This window comes from Crinia signifera, chromosome 8 (genome assembly GCF_055691185.1).
Source record: "Crinia signifera chromosome 8, ASM5569118v1, whole genome shotgun sequence".
Taxonomy (NCBI): Eukaryota; Metazoa; Chordata; class Amphibia; order Anura; family Myobatrachidae; genus Crinia; species Crinia signifera.
In genome coordinates, this window is record NC_139224.1 from 16,577,383 (window position 1) to 16,597,548 (window position 20,166).

General features: G+C 52.8%; 1 protein-coding gene and 1 long non-coding RNA gene across 5 annotated transcripts in view; one reads left to right on the forward strand and one right to left on the reverse strand.

Moving 5' to 3' along the window:
- Window positions 1–20,166, forward strand: part of LOC146025784 (uncharacterized) — a 192,035-nt gene that overhangs the window by 122,494 nt on the left and 49,375 nt on the right. The window lies entirely within an intron of this gene.
- The window catches only part of SEMA3F (semaphorin 3F), a 141,996-nt gene that overhangs the window by 16,009 nt on the left and 105,821 nt on the right, over window positions 1–20,166 (reverse strand). For all 4 annotated transcript variants that reach the window (XM_083155837.1, XM_083155836.1, XM_083155838.1 and 1 more), the window contains 2 exons: window positions 731–891; window positions 339–401 (listed from right to left, as the gene is read on the reverse strand). In XM_083155837.1, coding sequence (XP_083011963.1) covers window positions 339–401; window positions 731–891 — 224 coding nt within the window. The remainder of the gene's footprint in view (window positions 1–338; window positions 402–730; window positions 892–20,166) is intronic.

The window sequence follows — 20,166 nt, forward strand, 5'->3', positions numbered from 1 at the left end:
ACCTGAATGCGGAATAATAAACCTCCTCTTTCCTTCATTGCACATGGCGGTGACTATGCCAGGGATTGGGAAGCGTCGGCTCACAGCTGTTGTTAAACTACACATCCCAGCATGCTTTGCTATTTGACCAAAGGTTTCCCATCCCTGTCTATACTAAAGCAGTTACATTCCTGCTCCCATTGTGCAAGGTCGGAGATGCCCGCTGGCAGTACCGCTACCAGCGGCACACTCACACGGTGCAACATCTCCGGCCGGCTTTATAGCCAGCACTGTTACTCTCCAGTCCTCCTGTATTTGCACAACTGGGGAGCATGGCTCGTCCTCCCGCTCACACTTACATTGCTGTCTTTACCAGCGAGCACGCACTCCTCAATCCTCTGCGGTTTTGCTGGCCAGTGGATCTGCAGAGAGGAAGAGACACAAGGTGGCTTATTGGGGGCAGTAGATCAGTCCTCGCCCCATTAGAGAGATGGCTTATTACTGTGTAATCTGCTGTGTATGCACCATGTAACAGCTGCACATTAATAGCGGTGCTGCCGGCTCGGCTACGGATAATTCAGATGCCGGCACATGATTCGCACTCTGTGGCTTCGGTGTGATTACTGTAAGTGATTGGTGACCCCAGACCCTTATCTACGTCCCCTGGCTCATTACAATACAAGTCGTTAGTTATTAACCCTCATCCGCTAAGTGTGAGAGCAGCGAGAATCTGCCATCGGCGCAGCCTTACTATGAGCGGCTCACGGTTGATGTCCTGCAGGTCCAGGGATAGGATGAAGTCCTTGCTGCCCACGTACATGCGGTCATGATCTTCATCCTTGAGGAGGATGCGGTAATCCGTTGTGTTCAGCAGGAAGCTCAGGAAGTGCCCGGTGTTGGACAACTTCAGCTCTGCAAGGACATGGAGGGGTTAATGCGTCATATTAGGGCTGAGAGTGGGAACATGTGACTCATTAGCTGTCATGGAACTACAAGACTCAGCATGGCCCAACACAGGTGAGCAGCCTACAGAAAAATAACCTGAAGCAGCAGCAGCAGCATCCCCATCTTGTTGAGCAGCATAATATTTATTTAGTTACTTATATAGAGCAGCAGATTCCGTTACAGCCTCTTATATAGCGCAGCAGCTTCCGTTACAGCGTCTTATATAGCGCAGCAGATTCCGTTACAGTGTCTTATATAGCGCAGCAGATTCCGTTACAGCGTCTTATATAGCGCAGCAGATTCCGTTACAGCGTCTTATATAGCGCAGCAGATTCCGTTACAGCGTCTTATATAGCGCAGCAGATTCCGTTACAGCGTCTTATATAGCGCAGCAGATTCCGTTACAGCGTCTTATATAGCGCAGCAGATTCCGTTACAGCGTCTTATATAGCGCAGCAGATTCCGTTACAGCGTCTTATATAGCGCAGCAGATTCCGTTACAGCGTCTTATATAGCGCAGCAGATTCCGTTACAGCGTCTTATATAGCGCAGCAGATTCCGTTACAGCGTCTTATATAGCGCAGCAGATTCCGTTACAGTGTCTTATATAGCGCAGCAGATTCCGTTACAGCGTCTTACATAGCGCAGCAGATTCCGTTACAGCGTCTTATATAGCGCAGCAGATTCCGTTACAGCGTCTTATATAGCGCAGCAGATTCCGTTACAGTGTCTTATATAGTGCAGCAGATTCCGTTACAGTGTCTTATATAGAGCAGCAGATTCCGTTACAGCGTCTTATATAGCGCAGCAGATTCCGTTACAGCGTCTTATATAGCGCAGCAGATTCCGTTACAGCGTCTTATATAGCGCAGCATACTCCGTTGCGGTTTACAATTGGAAACAACAGTGATAAAACAAACTGGGTATTAACAAACCAACATGGGAGGTAGGAGGGCCCTGCTCGCAAGCTTACAATCTATAGGTATCAGCAATAGCAGAAAGCATCCTAGACAGGAAACGGTGATACATAATAACGGGAGTGAGAGAGTTACATGCCTGGGGGGTATTAGAGAAGGGGCAGCGACGCCTGAGCAATACATGCAGGTGCATCATGGGATTATGGCTTAATTAAAAGTTTAAAGCCCTGGCGAGTGACCTCGGAGATCAGGACAAGTCTAATTAAATCACTAACAACACTCTGGGGGCCTTTGTACTGGAAGTCTGTCACCTCTGCTTAATGTAGAACCTCTAGGACCAGACATGGAGGAGAGCGTGATGTGTGCAGGACCTTGAGTGTCTGGGAAGGCAGCGGCTGTGACTATATACTGGGCAGTAACATATATGCAGGACCCAGAGTGTCTGGGAAGGCAGCGGCTGTGACTATATACTGGGCAGTAACATATAGCGGCTGTGACTATATACTAAGCAGTAACATATATGCAGGACCCAGAGTGTCTGGGAAGGCAGCGGATGTGATTATATACTAGGCAGTAACATATATGCAGGACCTCGAGTGTCTGGGAAGGTAGCGGCTGTGACCATGTACTGGGCAGTAACATATATGCAGGACCCAGAGTGTCTGGGAAGGCGGCGGCTGTGACTCTATACTGGGCAGTAACATATATGCAGGACCCAGAGTGTCTGGGAAGGTAGCGGCTGTGACCATGTACTGGGCAGTAACATATATGCAGGACCCAGAGTGTCTGGGAAGGCAGCGGCTGTGACTATATACTGGGCAGTAACATCTATGCAGGACCCTGAGTGTCTGGGAAGGCAGCGGCTGTGACTATATACTAGGCAGTAACATATATGCAGTACCTTGGTGTCTGGGAAGGCAGCGGCTATGACTATCTACTAGGCAGTAACATATATGCAGGACCTCGGGTGTCTGGGAAGGCAGCGGCTGTGACTATATACTGGGCAGCAACATATATGCAGGACCTCGGGTTCTGGGAAGGCAGCGGCTGTGACTATGTACTGGGCAGTAACATTTGCAGCAGACACTTTGTATCCAGCGAAGAACAGGGGATTGTGGAGATTCGCACCTCTAGGACTAGGGCCCCGGACCCCACTGGTGAGTGTAACCTCAGCTCTCTCCAGGGGATGCCAGACATTACAGACATCTTCATTAGACGTGTGAAGGGGCTGAGCGCAAACAACAGCTGCGGCCGGGATGATGTCATACAGACACGGCGGCAATTACACTCCTAATTCCCTCCAAACCTGTCATAGACTACCATGTATTTATCCTCTCAGCACACAGGTGCTGGGCTGCACTACCAACCACACAACGCCAGATCCACGGTGCCGGAGGTAACCTGTAATACTAGTGCCCCAGCAGGTACATCCGCATGTAATGGGTGTGGCGCATTACCGGCACACAACAAAGACATTTTAGGGAGGACAATGATGCTTACATCAGTAAGGTGTCCGGCATATACTGCCTTATGTCCTTTTCCCTCATAATCTGGTGAGCGCAGGGGTGAGGTATAAATCCCTGACAGTCATTAGTTAGACGGAATCACGACTGCACAGCGGGGGGAGCGCAATGAAGCCCCTTGCGGGCTCGCTGCACTCGCCACGCTGCAGGCACGGTAGCACGCTGCGCTCACCACCTATTTTATTCTCCCTCTATGGGGGTCGTGGACCCCCCACGAGGGAGCAGTCGGGATTCCGACGTCGGAGGAATGACTGTCGGAATCCCGACTGTCGGGGAGCCGTCCGGCTCCCGAGCGCAGTCACACGGTCCTAGCAGGTTAGTGTGTGATTGGTGATGTCACAGAGCGAGTGCAGTCACACAGTCTATGTAGCAGGTTAGTGTGTCATTGGATGGTGATGTCAGAGAGTGAGTGCAGTCACACAGTCTATATAGCAGGTTAGGGTGTGATTGGATGGTTATGTCAAAGAGTGCAGTCACACAATCACACACTAACCTGCTATATAGACTGTGCGACTACGCTCACTCTGACATCACCGTCCAATGACACACTAACCTGCTACACATACTTGCCTACCCTCCCGGAATGGCCGGGAGGGTCCGGCAAATCGTGTCCCCCGGGAAGGAGGGTCAAGTCTCCCGCATTTTCCCCACAGCCCTGGTTCCCCCCTACCCTGCGGTAAAAACCCCCGAATTTCACTGGTCCGCGGGCGGGGCTAAAATGACACAATTCGTGTCATTTTAGCCCCTCCCACCATCCACGGACCCGCAAATTGTTGCAGCTGCCAGTCATGGGGGTGGGGCTTAGTGACGGCAGACTCACGGACTCACCCTGCCCCGCCCCCAAAACGTAGCCTCTTCCCGCCCCCCTCTCAATCCTCTCCGTGCTTCTCCCAGAGAGGAGTTTGAAGAAGTCGGCAAGTATGCTGCTTCATAGACTGACATCCCACGCTAGCCTGCTACACCGCCATCCGGTGAACGCAGTCACACAGTTTAGCAGTGTGAGAGGATAAGCAAAATCCCCCCCCCCCCCCCCCAAAAAAAAGAAATTTGCCATTATATTTAAAGGAAAAAAAGCGTCTCCCAGCCTGCACATCACTATGTTCTTACACATACTGCACCAAATGTTTTACATTCCCATGCAAGAGCTGCTGGTTTGCATCAATATTTCCCAATCCATAGCCCCCAGCAGAACGGTCCCTTGAACGCAGACAGTGAGCGGGGAGCCGGCAGATGAGCGTGGCCGGAGCTGACGCAATAGATGGTGATAATGACGCTCATAAAGCAAAGCTTTCATGTGCCGGTAGCATGTCTCGCACGGTCTGCACCGCATACTGGGCGGCAATAACAGCAGCCAGTGATTTACTACAGCTCCGGCAGTAACATGTCCAATATGCGCTCCGCAGGATGCTGGCAGCGGGGAGCAGAGCGTGCAGCCATTAAGTGCCACATGTCCAACTGGTGGCTGCGTGCGGGCATATATATACTGCCACAGCTACACAGTCACATTACCTGTGTTAGCCGTTAGGTAACCCCAGTGCTGATGGATGCCAGACCCACAATACACAGCGCACTGTCCAGCACTAGGCATGGCCTATAATCACAGCTCCGCCCACCACATGACCTGCACTAGGCATGGCCTATAATCACAGCTCCGCCCACCACATGACCTGCACTAGGCATGGCCTATAATCACAGCTCCGCCCATCACATGACCTGCACTAGGCATGGCCTATAATCACAGCTCCGCCCACCACATGGCCTGCACTAGGCATGGCCTATAATCACAGCTCCGCCCACCACATGGCCTGCACTAGGCATGGCCTATAATCACAGCTCCGCCCACCACATGACCAGCACTAGGCATGGCCTATAATCACAGCTCCGCCCACCACATGACCAGCAGCTCCGCCCACCACATGACCTGCACTAGGCATGGCCTATAATCACAGCTCCGCCCACCACATGACCTGCACTAGGCATGGCCTATAATCACAGCTCCGCCCACCACATGACCTGCACTAGGCATGGCCTATAATCACAGCTCCGCCCATCACATGACCTGCACTAGGCATGGCCTATAATCACAGCTCCGCCCATCACATGACCAGCACTAGGGATGGCCTATAATCACAGCTCCGCCCACCACATGACCAGCACTAGGCATGGCTTATAATCACAGCTCCGCCCACCACATGACCTGCACTAGGCATGGCCTATAATCACAGCTCCGCCCACCACATGACCTGCACTAGGCATGGCCTATAATCACAGCTCCGCCCACCACATGACCTGCACTAGGCATGGCCTATAATCACAGCTCCGCCCACCACATGGCCTGCACTAGGCATGGCCTATAATCACAGCTCCGCCCACCACATGACCAGCACTAGGCATGGCCTATAATCACAGCTCCGCCCACCACATGACCAGCACTAGGCATGGCCTATAATCACAGCTCCGCCCACCACATGACCTGCACTAGGCATGGCCTATAATCACAGCTCCGCCCACCACATGACCTGCACTAGGCATGGCCTATAATCACAGCTCCGCCCACCACATGACCTGCACTAGGCATGGCCTATAATCACAGCTCCGCCCACCACATGACCAGCACTAGGGATGGCCTATAATCACAGCTCCGCCCACCACATGACCTGCACTAGGCATGGCCTATAATCACAGCTCCGCCCACCACATGACCTGCACTAGGCATGGCCTATAATCACAGCTCCGCCCACCACATGACCTGCACTAGGCATGGCCTATAATCACAGCTCCGCCCACCACATGACCTGCACTAGGCATGGCCTATAATCACAGCTCCGCCCACCACATGACCAGCACTAAGCATGGCCTATAATCACAGCTCCGCCCACCACATGACCAGCACTAGGCATGGCCTATAATCACAGCTCCGTCCCCCACATGACCAGCACTAGGCATGGCCTATAATCACAGCTCCGCCCACCACATGACCAGCACTAGGCATGGCCAATAATCACAGCTCCGCCCATCACATGACCAGCACTAGGCATGGCCTATAATCACAGCTCCGCCCACCACATGACCAGCACTAGGGATGGCCTATAATCACAGCTCCGCCCACCACATGACCTGCACTAGGCATGGCCTATAATCACAGCTCCGCCCACCACATGACCTGCACTAAGCATGGCCTATAATCACAGCTCCGCCCACCACATGACCAGCACTAAGCATGGCCTATAATCACAGCTCCGCCCACCACATGACCAGCACTAGGCATGGCCTATAATCACAGCTCCGTCCCCCACATGACCAGCACTAGGCATGGCCTATAATCACAGCTCCGCCCACCACATGACCAGCACTAGGCATGGCCTATAATCACAGCTCCGCCCACCACATGACCAGCACTAGGCATGGCCTATAATCACAGCTCCGCCCACCACATGACCAGCACTAGGCATGGCCAATAATCACAGCTCCGCCCACCACATGACCAGCACTAGGCATGGCCTATAATCACAGCTCCGCCCACCACATGACCAGCACTAGGGATGGCCTATAATCACAGCTCCGCCCACCACATGACCTGCACTAGGCATGGCCTATAATCACAGCTCCGCCCACCACATGACCTGCACTAGGCATGGCCTATAATCACAGCTCCGCCCACCACATGACCTGCACTAGGCATGGCCTATAATCACAGCTCCGCCCACCACATGACCTGCACTAGGCATGGCCTATAATCACAGCTCCGCCCACCACATGACCTGCACTAGGCATGGCCTATAATCACAGCTCCGCCCACCACATGACCTGCACTAAGCATGGCCTATAATCACAGCTCCGCCCACCACATGACCAGCACTAAGCATGGCCTATAATCACAGCTCCGCCCACCACATGACCAGCACTAGGCATGGCCTATAATCACAGCTCCGTCCCCCACATGACCAGCACTAGGCATGGCCTATAATCACAGCTCCGCCCACCACATGACCAGCACTAGGCATGGCCTATAATCACAGCTCCGCCCACCACATGACCAGCACTAGGCATGGCCTATAATCACAGCTCCGCCCACCACATGACCAGCACTAGGCATGGCCAATAATCACAGCTCTGCCCATCACATGACCAGCACTAGGCATGGCCTATAATCACAGCTCCGCCCATCACATGACCAGCACTAGGGATGGCCTATAATCACAGCTCCTCCCAGCACTAGGCATGGCCTATAATCACAGCTTCTCCCAGCACTAAGCATGGCCTATTATCACAGCCCCGTCTATCACATGACCAGAACTAGGCATGGCCTATAATCACAGCCCCGCTAACAGCTGGAGTGTCAAGGTTAGCCATCACTGCCATACACGGTACGATTGCACCGTGCAATGATATACGCACTCCCGCGGGCATCACATCGCACAGTACAAAAAGTATGTGCTGCACATGCTGTTTGTACTGCCCGCGGATCGCATGCAATGCGATCTAGCCCATAATGGATGCAATCATCACACCGTGTATGGGCACCTTAATTGTTTGAACCTATAGATGAACCTAATATTTCCCTGACGCTCATTTAAGCCTGTGCCAACCCCTTTCCCGTACTGTATACTAAGAATGACACATAACCACATCCCCTTCCACCACATGCCGGGTGGTAAGGATGACATAACCACAGCCCCACCTACCACGTGCCCGGCAGTAAGGAGGACATAACCACAGCCCCTTCCACCACATGCCCAGCACTAAGGATGACATATAACCTCAGCCCCGCTCACCACATGCCGGGCACTAAGGACGACATAACCACAGCCCCGCTCACCACATGCCGGGCACTAAGGATGACATAACCACAGCCCCGCTCACCACATGCCGGGCACTAAGGATGACATAACCACAGCCCCGCCTACCACGTGCCCGGCAGTAAGGATGACATAACCACAGCCCCTTCCACCACATGCCCAGCACTAAGGATGACATATAACCACAGCCCCGCTCACCACATGCCGGGCACTAAGGACGACATAACCACAGCCCCGCTCACCATATGCCTGGCAGTAAGGATTACATATAACCACAGCCCTGCTCACCACATGCCTGGCAGTAAGGATGACATATCACCACAGCCCCTTCCACCACATGCCCAGCACTAAGGATGACATATAACCACAGCCCCTTCCACCACATGCTGGGCACTAAGGATGACATATAACCACAGCCCCGCCCACCACATGCCGGGCACTAAGGACGACATAACCACAGCCCCGCTCACCACATGCCTGGCAGTAAGGATTACATATCACCACAGCCCTGCTCACCACATGCCTGGCAGTAAGGATGACATATCACCACAGCCCCTTCCACCACATGCCGGGCACTAAGGACGACATAACCACAGCCCTGCTCACCACATGCCCAGCACTAAGGATGACATAACCACAGCCGCGCCCACCACATGCCCAGCACTAAGGATGACATGTAACCACAGCACCGCTCACCACATGCCGGGCACTAAGGATGACATGTAACCACAGCCCTGCACTAAGGATGACATAACCACAGCCCCGCCCACCACATGCCCAGCACTAAGGATGACATAACCACAGCCCCGCCCACCACATGCCCGGCACTAAGTATGACATAACCACAGCCCCGCCCACCACATGCCCGGCACTAAGGATGACAACCACAGCCCTGCACTAAGGATGACATAACCAAAGCCCCGCCCACCACATGCCCGGCACTAAGGATGACATAACCACAGCCCCGCCCACCACATGCCTGGCACTAAGGATGACATGTAACCATAGCCCCGCCCACCACATGCCCGGCACTAAGGATGACATAAACACAGCCCCGCCCACCACATGCCGGGCACTAAGGATGACATGTAACCACAGCCACGCCCACCACATGCCCGGCACTAAGGATGACATGTAACCACAGCCCCGCACTAAGGATGACATGTAACCACAGCCCCGCCCACCACATGCCCAGCACTAAGGATGACATAACCACAGCCCCGCTCACCACATGCCTGGCACTAAGGATGACCTGTAACCACAGCCCCACTCACCACATGCCTGGCACTAAGGATGACATAACCACAGCCCCGCCCACCACATGCCTGGCACTAAGGATGACATGTAACCACAGCCCTGCCCACCACGTGCCCGGCACTAAGAATAACATCTAACCACAGCCCCACCCACCACATGCCTGGCACTAAGGATGACATGTAACCACAGCCCCGCCCATCACATGCCCGGCACTAAGGATGACATGTAACCACAGCCCTGCTCAACACATGCCTGGCAGTAAGGATGACATAACCACAGCCCCGCTCACCACATGCCTGGCACGAAGGATGACATATAACCACAGCCCCGCCCACCACATGCCCGGCACTAAGTATGACATAACCACAGCCCCGCCGACCACATGCCCAGCACTAAGGATGACAACCACAGCCCTGCACTAAGGATGACATAACCACAGCCCCGCTCACCACATGCCTAGCACTAAGGATGACATAACCACAGCCCCGCCCACCACATGCCCGGCACTAAGTATGACATAACCACAGCCCCGCCCACCACATGCCCGGCACTAAGGATGACATAACCACAGCCCCGCCGACCACATGCCCAGCACTAAGGATGACAACCACAGCCCTGCACTAAGGATGACATAACCACAGCCCCGCTCACCACATGCCTAGCACTAAGGATGACATAACCACAGCCCCGCCCACCACATGCCCGGCACTAAGTATGACATAACCACAGCCCCGCCCACCACATGCCCAGCACTAAGGATGACAACCACAGCCCTGCACTAAGGATGACATAACCAAAGCCCCGCCCACTACATGCCCGGCACTAAGGATGACATGTAACCATAGCCCCGCCCACCACATGCCCGGCACTAAGGATGACATGTAACCACAGCCACGCCCACCACATGCCCGGCACTAAGGATGACATGTAACCACAGCCCCGCACTAAGGATGACATAACCACAGCCCCGCCCACCACATGCCCAGCACTAAGGATGACATAACCACAGCCCCGCTCACCACATGCCTGGCACTAAGGATGACCTGTAACCACAGCCCCACTCACCACATGCCTGGCACTAAGGATGACATAACCACAGCCCCGCCCACCACATGCCTGGCACTAAGGATGACATGTAACCACAGCCCTGCTCACCACATGCCGGGCACTAAGGATGACATGTAACCACAGCCCTGCCCACCACGTGCCCGGCACTAAGGATAACATCTAACCACAGCCCCACCCACCACATGCCTGGCACTAAGGATGACATGTAACCACAGCCCCGCCCATCACATGCCCGGCACTAAGGATGACATGTAACCACAGCCCTGCTCAACACATGCCTGGCAGTAAGGATGACATAACCACAGCCCCGCTCACCACATGCCTGGCACGAAGGATGACATATAACCACAGCCCCTTCCACCACATGCCCAGCACGAAGGATGACATATAACCACAGCCCCGCCCACCACATGCCCAGCACTAAGGATGACATAACCACAGCCGCGCCCACCACATGCCCAGCACTAAGGATGACATAACCACAGCCCCGCCCACCACATGCCTGGCACTAAGGATGACATGTAACCACAGCCCCGCTCACCACATGCCGGGCACTAAGGATGACATGTAACCACAGCCCCACCCACCACATGCCTGGCAGTAAGGATGACATAACCACAGCCCCGCTCACCACATGCCTGGCAGTAAGGATGACATATAACCACAGCCCCGCCCACCACATGCCGGGCACTAAGGATGACATATCACCACAGCACCGCCCACCACATGCCCAGCACTAAGGATGACATGTAACGACAGCCCTGCCCACCACGTGCCCGGCACTAAGGATGACATGTAACGACAGCCCTGCCCACCACATGCCGGGCACTAAGGATGACATATAACCACAGCCCCTTCCACCACATGCCGGGCACGAAGGATGACATATCACCACAGCGCCGCCCAGCACTAAGGATGACATGTAACGACAGCCCTGCCCACCCCGTGCCCGGCCCTAAGGATGACATGTAACGACAGCCCTGCCCACCCCGTGCCCGGCACTAAGGATGACATGTAACGACAGCCCTGCCCACCACATGCCAGGCACTAAGGATGACATATAACCACAGCCCCTTCCACCACATGCCGGGCACTAAGGATGACATATCACCACAGCGCCGCCCAGCACTAAGGATGACATGTAACGACAGCCCTGCCCACCACGTGCCCGGCACTAAGGATGACATGTAACGACAGCCCTGCCCACCACATGCCCGGCACTAAGGATGACATAAGCACAATTTACTTAATATACGAATTTCAATAAGAAGATCTGCTGACACTTGTGATTAAGGAACGTCTGGGAACTGCGGCTCTGCAGCACTGGGTAATAATCAGGGATGTAGCAATGCTCTGCAGAGCAGTTTCACTCCATTCTAGAGACTACCTATTGCATCCCGCCACCAATACATGGGTAATTATCTGGCGGGTGGATGGTTCTAGGCTCCTGCTAGCGGAGGATCATATTGGCAATACTGCCGGCATGCTGCACGGAGACCCACAGGGCATCTGCATGGGATAACAGCCTGTTAGGACACAGGCCACTATGGAAGCGGATGTTCCAGGATAGGAGGAGCGCCCATAAAGGTGCCCACCGTCATTTGTCCTCTATATTGTAAGCTTGCAGCAGGGCCCTCCTACCTCCAAGTCTGTCTGTTGTTACCCAGTTTGTTTTATCACAGTCTACTATTGTAAAGCGCAACGGAATCTGCTGCTATATAAGACACTGTAACGGAATCTGCTGCTATATAAGACACTGTAACGGAATCTGCTGCTCTATATAAGACAAGGGGCCTTATTTTGGTTCACTCTTTCTGACAAAATCCTTCTTAGATGGACAAAATTATGTGCACTGCAGGGGGGGCAAATGTAAAATGTGCAGAGAGAATTAGATGTGGGTGAGTTATTTTGTTTCTGTTCCGGGTAAATACAGACTGCTTTATTTTTACACTGCAATATAGATCTCACTTTGAAGTAAAACCCCACCCAAATCTATCTCTCTCTGCACAAGTAACATCTGCCCCACCTGCAGTGCACATGGTTTTGTCCATCTAAGAAGGATTTTGTCAGAAAGAGTGAACCAAAATAAGGCCCAATGTAACGGAATCTGCTGCTCTATATAAGACAATGTAACGGAATCTGCTGCGCTATATAAGACGCTGTAACGGAATCTGCTGCGCTATATAAGACGCTGTAACGGAATCTGCTGCGCTATATAAGACAATGTAACGGAATCTGCTGCTATATAAGACACTGTAACGGAATCTGCTGCGCTGTATAAGACGCTGTAACGGAATCTGCTGCGCTATATAAGACGCTGTAACGGAATCTGCTGCGCTATATAAGACGCTGTAACGGAATCTGCTGCGCTGTATAAGACAATGTAACGGAATCTGCTGCGCTGTATAAGACAATGTAACGGAATCTGCTGCGCTATATAAGACGCTGTAACGGAATCTGCTGCGCTATATAAGACGCTGTAACGGAATCTGCTGCGCTATATAAGACAATGTAACGGAATCTGCTGCGCTGTATAAGACGCTGTAACGGAATCTGCTGCGCTGTATAAGACGCTGTAACGGAATCTGCTGCGCTATATAAGACGCTGTAACGGAATCTGCTGCGCTATATAAGACGCTGTAACGGAATCTGCTGCGCTATATAAGACGCTGTAACGGAATCTGCTGCGCTATATAAGACGCTGTAACGGAATCTGCTGCGCTATATAAGACGCTGTAACGGAATCTGCTGCGCTATATAAGACGCTGTAACGGAATCTGCTGCGCTATGTAAGACGCTGTAACGGAATCTGCTGCGCTATGTAAGACAATGTAACGGAATCTGCTGCGCTATATAAGACGCTGTAACGGAATCTGCTGCGCTATATAAGACGCTGTAACGGAATCTGCTGCGCTATGTAAGACGCTGTAACGGAATCTGCTGCGCTATATAAGACGCTGTAACGGAATCTGCTGCGCTATATAAGACGCTGTAACGGAATCTGCTGCGCTATATAAGACGCTGTAACGGAATCTGCTGCGCTATATAAGACGCTGTAACGGAATCTGCTGCGCTATATAAGACGCTGTAACGGAATCTGCTGCGCTATATAAGACGCTGTAACGGAATCTGCTGCGCTATATAAGACGCTGTAACGGAATCTGCTGCGCTATATAAGACGCTGTAACGGAATCTGCTGCGCTATATAAGACGCTGTAACGGATTCTGCTGCGCTATATAAGACGCTGTAACGGAATCTGCTGCGCTATATAAGACGCTGTAACGGAATCTGCTGCGCTATATAAGACGCTGTAACGGAATCTGCTGCGCTATATAAGACGCTGTAACGGAATCTGCTGCGCTATATAAGACGCTGTAACGGAATCTGCTGCGCTATATAAGACGCTGTAACGGAATCTGCTGCGCTATATAAGACGCTGTAACGGAATCTGCTGCGCTATATAAGACGCTGTAACGGAATCTGCTGCGCTATATAAGACGCTGTAACGGAATCTGCTGCGCTATATAAGACGCTGTAACGGAATCTGCTGCGCTATATAAGACGCTGTAACGGAATCTGCCGCGCTATATAAGACGCTGTAACGGAATCTGCCGCGCTATATAAGACGCTGTAACGGAATCTGCCGCGCTATATAAGACGCTGTAACGGAATCTGCCGCGCTATATAAGACGCTGTAACGGAATCTGCCGCGCTATATAAGACGCTGTAACGGAATCTGCTGCGCTATATAAGACACTGTAACGGAATCTGCTGCACTATATAAGACGCTGTAACGGAATCTGCTGCGCTATATAAGACACTGTGTAACGGAATCTGCCGCGCTATATAAGACACTGTAATGGAATCTGCTGCCCTATATAAGACACTGTAACGGAATCTGCTGCGCTAAATAAGACTGTAAATAAATAATAATAAATATATTATACTCTGTCTGCTGTAATTAGTCTGAGCCAGAGAATGTACCCTGAGAACTAGAGAACATGAGAAGTGCGGCATTTGGGAGTATGAACAACAGCAGATAAGGGGGAGTCACCAGGGCACGAACACCAGGTTGTTAACCCTACATTACTAGCCTCCACCGATAACATGGGGGCACAAACACAGACAACGGGCTAACGGCCCGTGCCGGCTTCAAAGCAAATTACATTCCTGGAGGAGACTGACTGAAATGAGGGGGCAAGGGTGATAGTGGGGGCGGCTGTGAGCAAATACATTTCAGAGGAAGATGTCAGCCCACTGGTGACCGTGATATCAACTGCAGATACTATCACTGCATTGTGACATGTCAGCCAAATGGTGACCGACACGCACAGTGGAAACTCCATGTCAGCGCCATGCCAGCAGATGATCAGATGAGTAGTACAGGTGGGAGTAGGGGAGGTGTGAGGGTGTACCAGTGTGAGTAGTACAGGTGGGAGTAGGGGAGGTGTGAGGGTGCACCAGTGTGAGTAGTACAGGTGGGAGTAGGGGAGGTGTGAGGGTGTACCAGTGTGAGTAGTACAGGAGGGAGTAGGGGAGGTGTGAGGGTGTACCAATGTGAGTGGTACAGGTGGGAGTAGGGGAGGTGTGAGGGTGCACCAGTGTGAGTAGTACAGGTGGGAGTAGGGGAGGTGTGAGGGTGTACCAGTGTGAGTAGTACAGGAGGGAGTAGGGGAGGTGTGAGGGTGTACCAGTGTGAGTGGTACAGGTGGGAGTAGGGGAGGTGTGAGGGTGTACCAATGTGAGTAGTACAGGTGGGAGTAGTGGAGATGTGAGGGTGTACCAGTGTGAGTGGTACAGGTGGGAGTAGGGGAGGTGTGAGGGTGTACCAGTGTGAGCAGTACAGGTGGGAGTAGGGGAGGTGTGAGGGTGTACCAGTGTGAGTAGTACTGGTGGGAGTAGGGGAGTTGTGAGGGTGTACCAGTGTGAGTAGTAGGGGAGGTGTGAGGGTGTACCAGTGTGAGTAGTACAGGTGGGAGTAAGGGAGATGTGAGGGTGTACCAGTGTGAGCAGTACAGGTGGGAGTAGGGGAGGTGTGAGGGTGCATCAGTGTGAGCAGTACAGGTGGGAGTAGGGGAGGTGTGAGGGTGCACCAGTGTGAGTAGTATAGGTGGGTGGAGGGGAGGTGTGAGGGTGTACCAGTGTGAGTAGTACAGGTGGGAGTAGGTGAGGTGTGAGGGTGCACCAGTGTGAGTAGTACAGGTATGAGTGTGTACCAGTGTGAGTAGTACAGGTGGTAGTAGGGGAGGTGTGAGGATGTACCAGTGTGAGTAGTACAGGTGGGAGTAGGGGAGGTGTGAGGGTGTACCAGTGTGAGTAGTACAGGTGGGAGTAGGTGAGGTGTGAGGGTGCACCAGTGTGAGTAGTACAGGTATGAGTGTGTACCAGTGTGAGTAGTACAGGTGGTAGTAGGGGAGGTGTGAGGATGTACCAGTGTGAGTAGTACAGGTGGGAGTAGGGGAGGTGTGAGGGTGTACCAGTGTGAGTAGTACAGGTGGGAGTAGGGGAGGTGTGAGGGTGTACCAGTGTGAGCAGTACAGGTGGGAGTAGGGGAGGTGTGAGGGTGCACCAGTGTGAGTAGTACAGGTATGAGTGTGTAACAGTGTGAGTAGTACAGGTGGTAGTAGGGGAGGTGTGAGGATGTACCAGTGTGAGTAGTACAGGTGGGAGTAGGGGAGGTGTGAGGTGTGAGGGTGCACCAGTGTGAGTAGTACAGGTATGAGTGTGTACCAGTGTGAGTAGTACAGGTGGTAGTAGGGGAGGTGTGTGGATGTACCAGTGTGAGTAGTACAGGTGGGAGTAGGGGAGGTGTGAGGGTGTACCAGTGTGAGTAGTACAGGTGGGAGTAGGAGAGGTGTGAGTGTATACCAGTGTGAGTAGTACAGGTGGGAGTAGGGGAGGTGTGAGGGTGTACCAGTGTGAGTAGTACAGGTGGGAGTAGGGGAGGTGTGAGGGTGTACCAGTGTGAGCAGTACAGGTGGTAGTAGGGGAGGTGTGAGGGTGCACCAGTGTGAGCAGTACAGGTGGGAGTAGGGGAGGTGTGAGGGTGTACCAGTGTGAGCAGTACAGGTGGGAGTAGGGGAGGTGTGAGGGTGTACCAGTGTGAGTAGTACAGGTGGGAGTAGGGGAGGTGTGAGGGTGTACCAGTGTGAGTAGTACAGGTTGGAGTAGGGGAGGTGTGAGGGTGTACCAGTGTGAGTAGTACAGGTGGGAGTAGGGGAGGTGTGAGGGTGTATCAGTGTGAGTAGTACAGGTGGGAGTAGGGGCGTTGTGAGGAGGGGTGTGGTATAACACACAGACAGTCATTAGCCCGACGTCGGAATCCCGACTGGCCGGCTCAGACAGCGGGGCGAGAGCAATGAAGCCCCTTGCGGGCTTGCTGCGCTCTCCATGCTATTCTATTCTCCCTCTATGGGTGTCCTGGATGCCCAAGAGGGAGAATAGCCGCTGCTGGTCTGTCAGGGTTTTAGCAGTCGGGATTCCGACGTCGTGGTAATGACTGTCGGAATCCTGACTGCCGGCCAGTCACCTGGCACAGACCTCAGTGATACCCTGTGAATGTCTCAGTGATGGGACCTGGTGCAGCAGTTATGGGGGTCAGAAGTGGCATCTGGGACAGAATAGACTGGTACACAGCAGGTGAATAACTGTCTTAGAGAAGACCCTACGCTCACAGTCAGGGTGACGCTGCACATGGGGGAGGTCACACACAGAGGCTTAAGTTGACCGCATACACCCCCCCTGCAGCACGATATGTGCACAGATCTGGCAGAGGTCCTCGGCGACACATGTATATAGTATACAGAGCCAGGGCACAGCCCGGCCATCACAGTGCCATGTACACACTCGCTGACTAACCAGAGCCATCATTGTGCATTACAGACCACACACACACAGCCAGAGTGTTTCCCTAACCTCCCCCGGGGGTCACACCCCTCACACAAGCCCCATTCATACAACCAGGGGCCTGTTACAAATCATACACACATATTAACCACAGCGTCACAGGCGTTCTCCGTCTCTGATCAGCGCGTCTCCTCACATGTCTGGCCAGGGAACCGCGCAGGTTACATGGCCTAGCTGACTGCTAGTGTATACACAACGGAAGTCCGAAAGTGGACCGGGCCCAAGCCTGCGCCGGCACCTCCACAGTGCCGACAGCAAATACAGAATGCCAGGACTACACTGCCGGAGAGCCGCCTGTGAAACGCTTTGTATGTTACAGAACGAGGTCAGGAAGGGGAGACTGGAAAGTGGCACTGGTCAGGGGGTGACGGCTCACCTCCGCAGGGAGTTATGAGGGAAGGGAGCTGGCCTGTGATTGGTGGGAGTCTTGGCCTGGGGACGCTGCCAGCGCAGGAACGGAAATGAACAGTAAATGGAGTGATTCATAAAAGATTTTATTTTTAATATGCAGCACAAGGAAATAAGTTACAGCCGCATCTCACTTGCGTTATCGCAGCCAAGAATAACACGGGACATCCCTCATGTATTGTGTGCTGGCCGGGGCTGCAGTTTAGGAGGGGGACGACGACGACAGGTAGAGGGGGGGGGGGGGGGGGGTTCAGCTAGCGGAGAGTTCCCGTACTGTAAGTCAGGGGTTAAAGTAGGGGAGAACGGAGTTCCATCACCTGGTTTGGTAGCGGATACTCAGCCCCACCTCCCAACACAAACCTGCACAGTAATTCCAACAGAAAAGCCAGTCCCTGCGGCTTCCTTTTCTGCCATGGTGTATGTGATGTCATGCCGTCACCACAACTGAGAGGAGCAGGCTCTGTGTATGCTGAAGTTCTCCTTATACATGTACAGTATTGTGTGGCATACATGTATAAGGAGTACTACTGTGTAGCGTAACTTGAATAAGGGACATAATTTGTATTGTGTGATCACACCCCTCCATTGTGAGACTACAAACCCTTTATAAAGTATGGCAGGTAGGGCACAAATTTGCAGTTTGTAGGGGTGCTGAAAATCCTGGCACTGACCCGGTCTCAATCGAATATGGAAGGGGCAGGGGAAAGGAGTTCCACCACCTCTACAGGACCACTTTAAGCCCTGCTGTGCGCTCATTCGGAAAACACTGGCCCCTACCCCATATGCACAGCCCTGTCTGGACATAGGGGGTTATTCTGGTTGAGTCCGCCACCCTAGCAGCGTGTGTTCATTCGCATGCTGCGGGGAACACGCACATTATTCGATGGTCGGCGAACATCATACATACAACACGTATGGTTGCTCAGAGGCAACCTTACATATGCGTGCACCCTCGGGCAGCTGACATCCGGTGGTCAGCTGCCCCCCCCCTCATTCCTCCACCCATGTATGCCCTGCAGACTCACGCCCTCATTCCTCAACCCATGTATGCCCCGCAGACTCTCACACCCTTATTCCTCCACCCATGTATGTCCCGCAGACTCACGCCCTCATTCCTCCACCCATGTATGTCCCGCAGACTCACACCCTCATTCCTCCACCCATGTATGTCCCGCAGACTCACGCCCTCATTCCTCCACCCATGTATGCCCCGCAGACTCACGCCCTCATTCCTCCACCCATGTATGTCCTGCAGACTCTCTCGCCCTCATACTCACCATGTACGTCCTGCAGACTCTCTCGCCCTCATTCCTCCACCCATGTATGTCCTACGGACTCTCGCCCTAATTCCTCCGCCTATGTGTATCCTGCAGAATCTGTCACCCTCAATTCCTTATCCTGTATATCCTGCACTCTCCCCTCATTCCTCCGCCCATGTATATCCCACAGACTCTTTCACCCTCATTCCTCCACCCACGTGTATCCTGCAGACTGTCTCACCCTCATTCCTCCCCATGTATATCCTGAAGACTCTCTCTTCCTTATTCCTCCACCAATATATATCCTGCAGACTGACTCACCCTCATATCCTGCAGACTGTCTCACCCTCATTCCTCCCCATGTATATCATGCAGACTCTCTCGGCCTCATTCCTCTCCATGTATATCCTGAAGACTCTCTCTTCCTTATTCCTCCACCAATATATATCCTGCAGACTGACTCACCCTCATATCCTGCAGACTGTCTCACCCTCATTCCTCCCCATGTATATCATGCAGACTGTCTCACCCTCATTCCTCCCCATGTATATCATGCAGACTCTCTCGGCCTCATTCCTCTCCATGTGTATCCTGAAGACTCTCTTTTCCTTATTCCTCATGCTGGAAATCCCTGGCTACAGTTGAACCAAAATAACCCAGCACAGAACCCGCCCCTCCTTCCTGAGTGGCCATCAATCATTCTAGTTACACTAATTGTAAGTAAACTTTGTACATTTTTCCCCATTATGTCAAAGTTTGCACACAGTCGTCTAACCCGATCCCTTTCTCCTTTCCAGTTGCACGGCTTCCTTTATCTGGGGCCATTAGGTAAACACAGCAGCCCCGGGGTATCTCCGCAGATGACGGAACCCTTTACACAAACACAATATTGGCGGAGAAGTGGGATTCCGGAGATAAGGAGATTTGATGCTTTTATGTGGGCACCTATTATGTAGGGACAGATCAGAAGTGCTAATCCACTGCTTAATCCGCATAAGTGGACAATGGGGGAAAGGTCAGTGACCCTAAGCCCCATCTGGAATGGAACGGCATCCTTCTCCTGGCCTGGGTCATTCCATGGAGCATCTATACTGTGTGTACTGT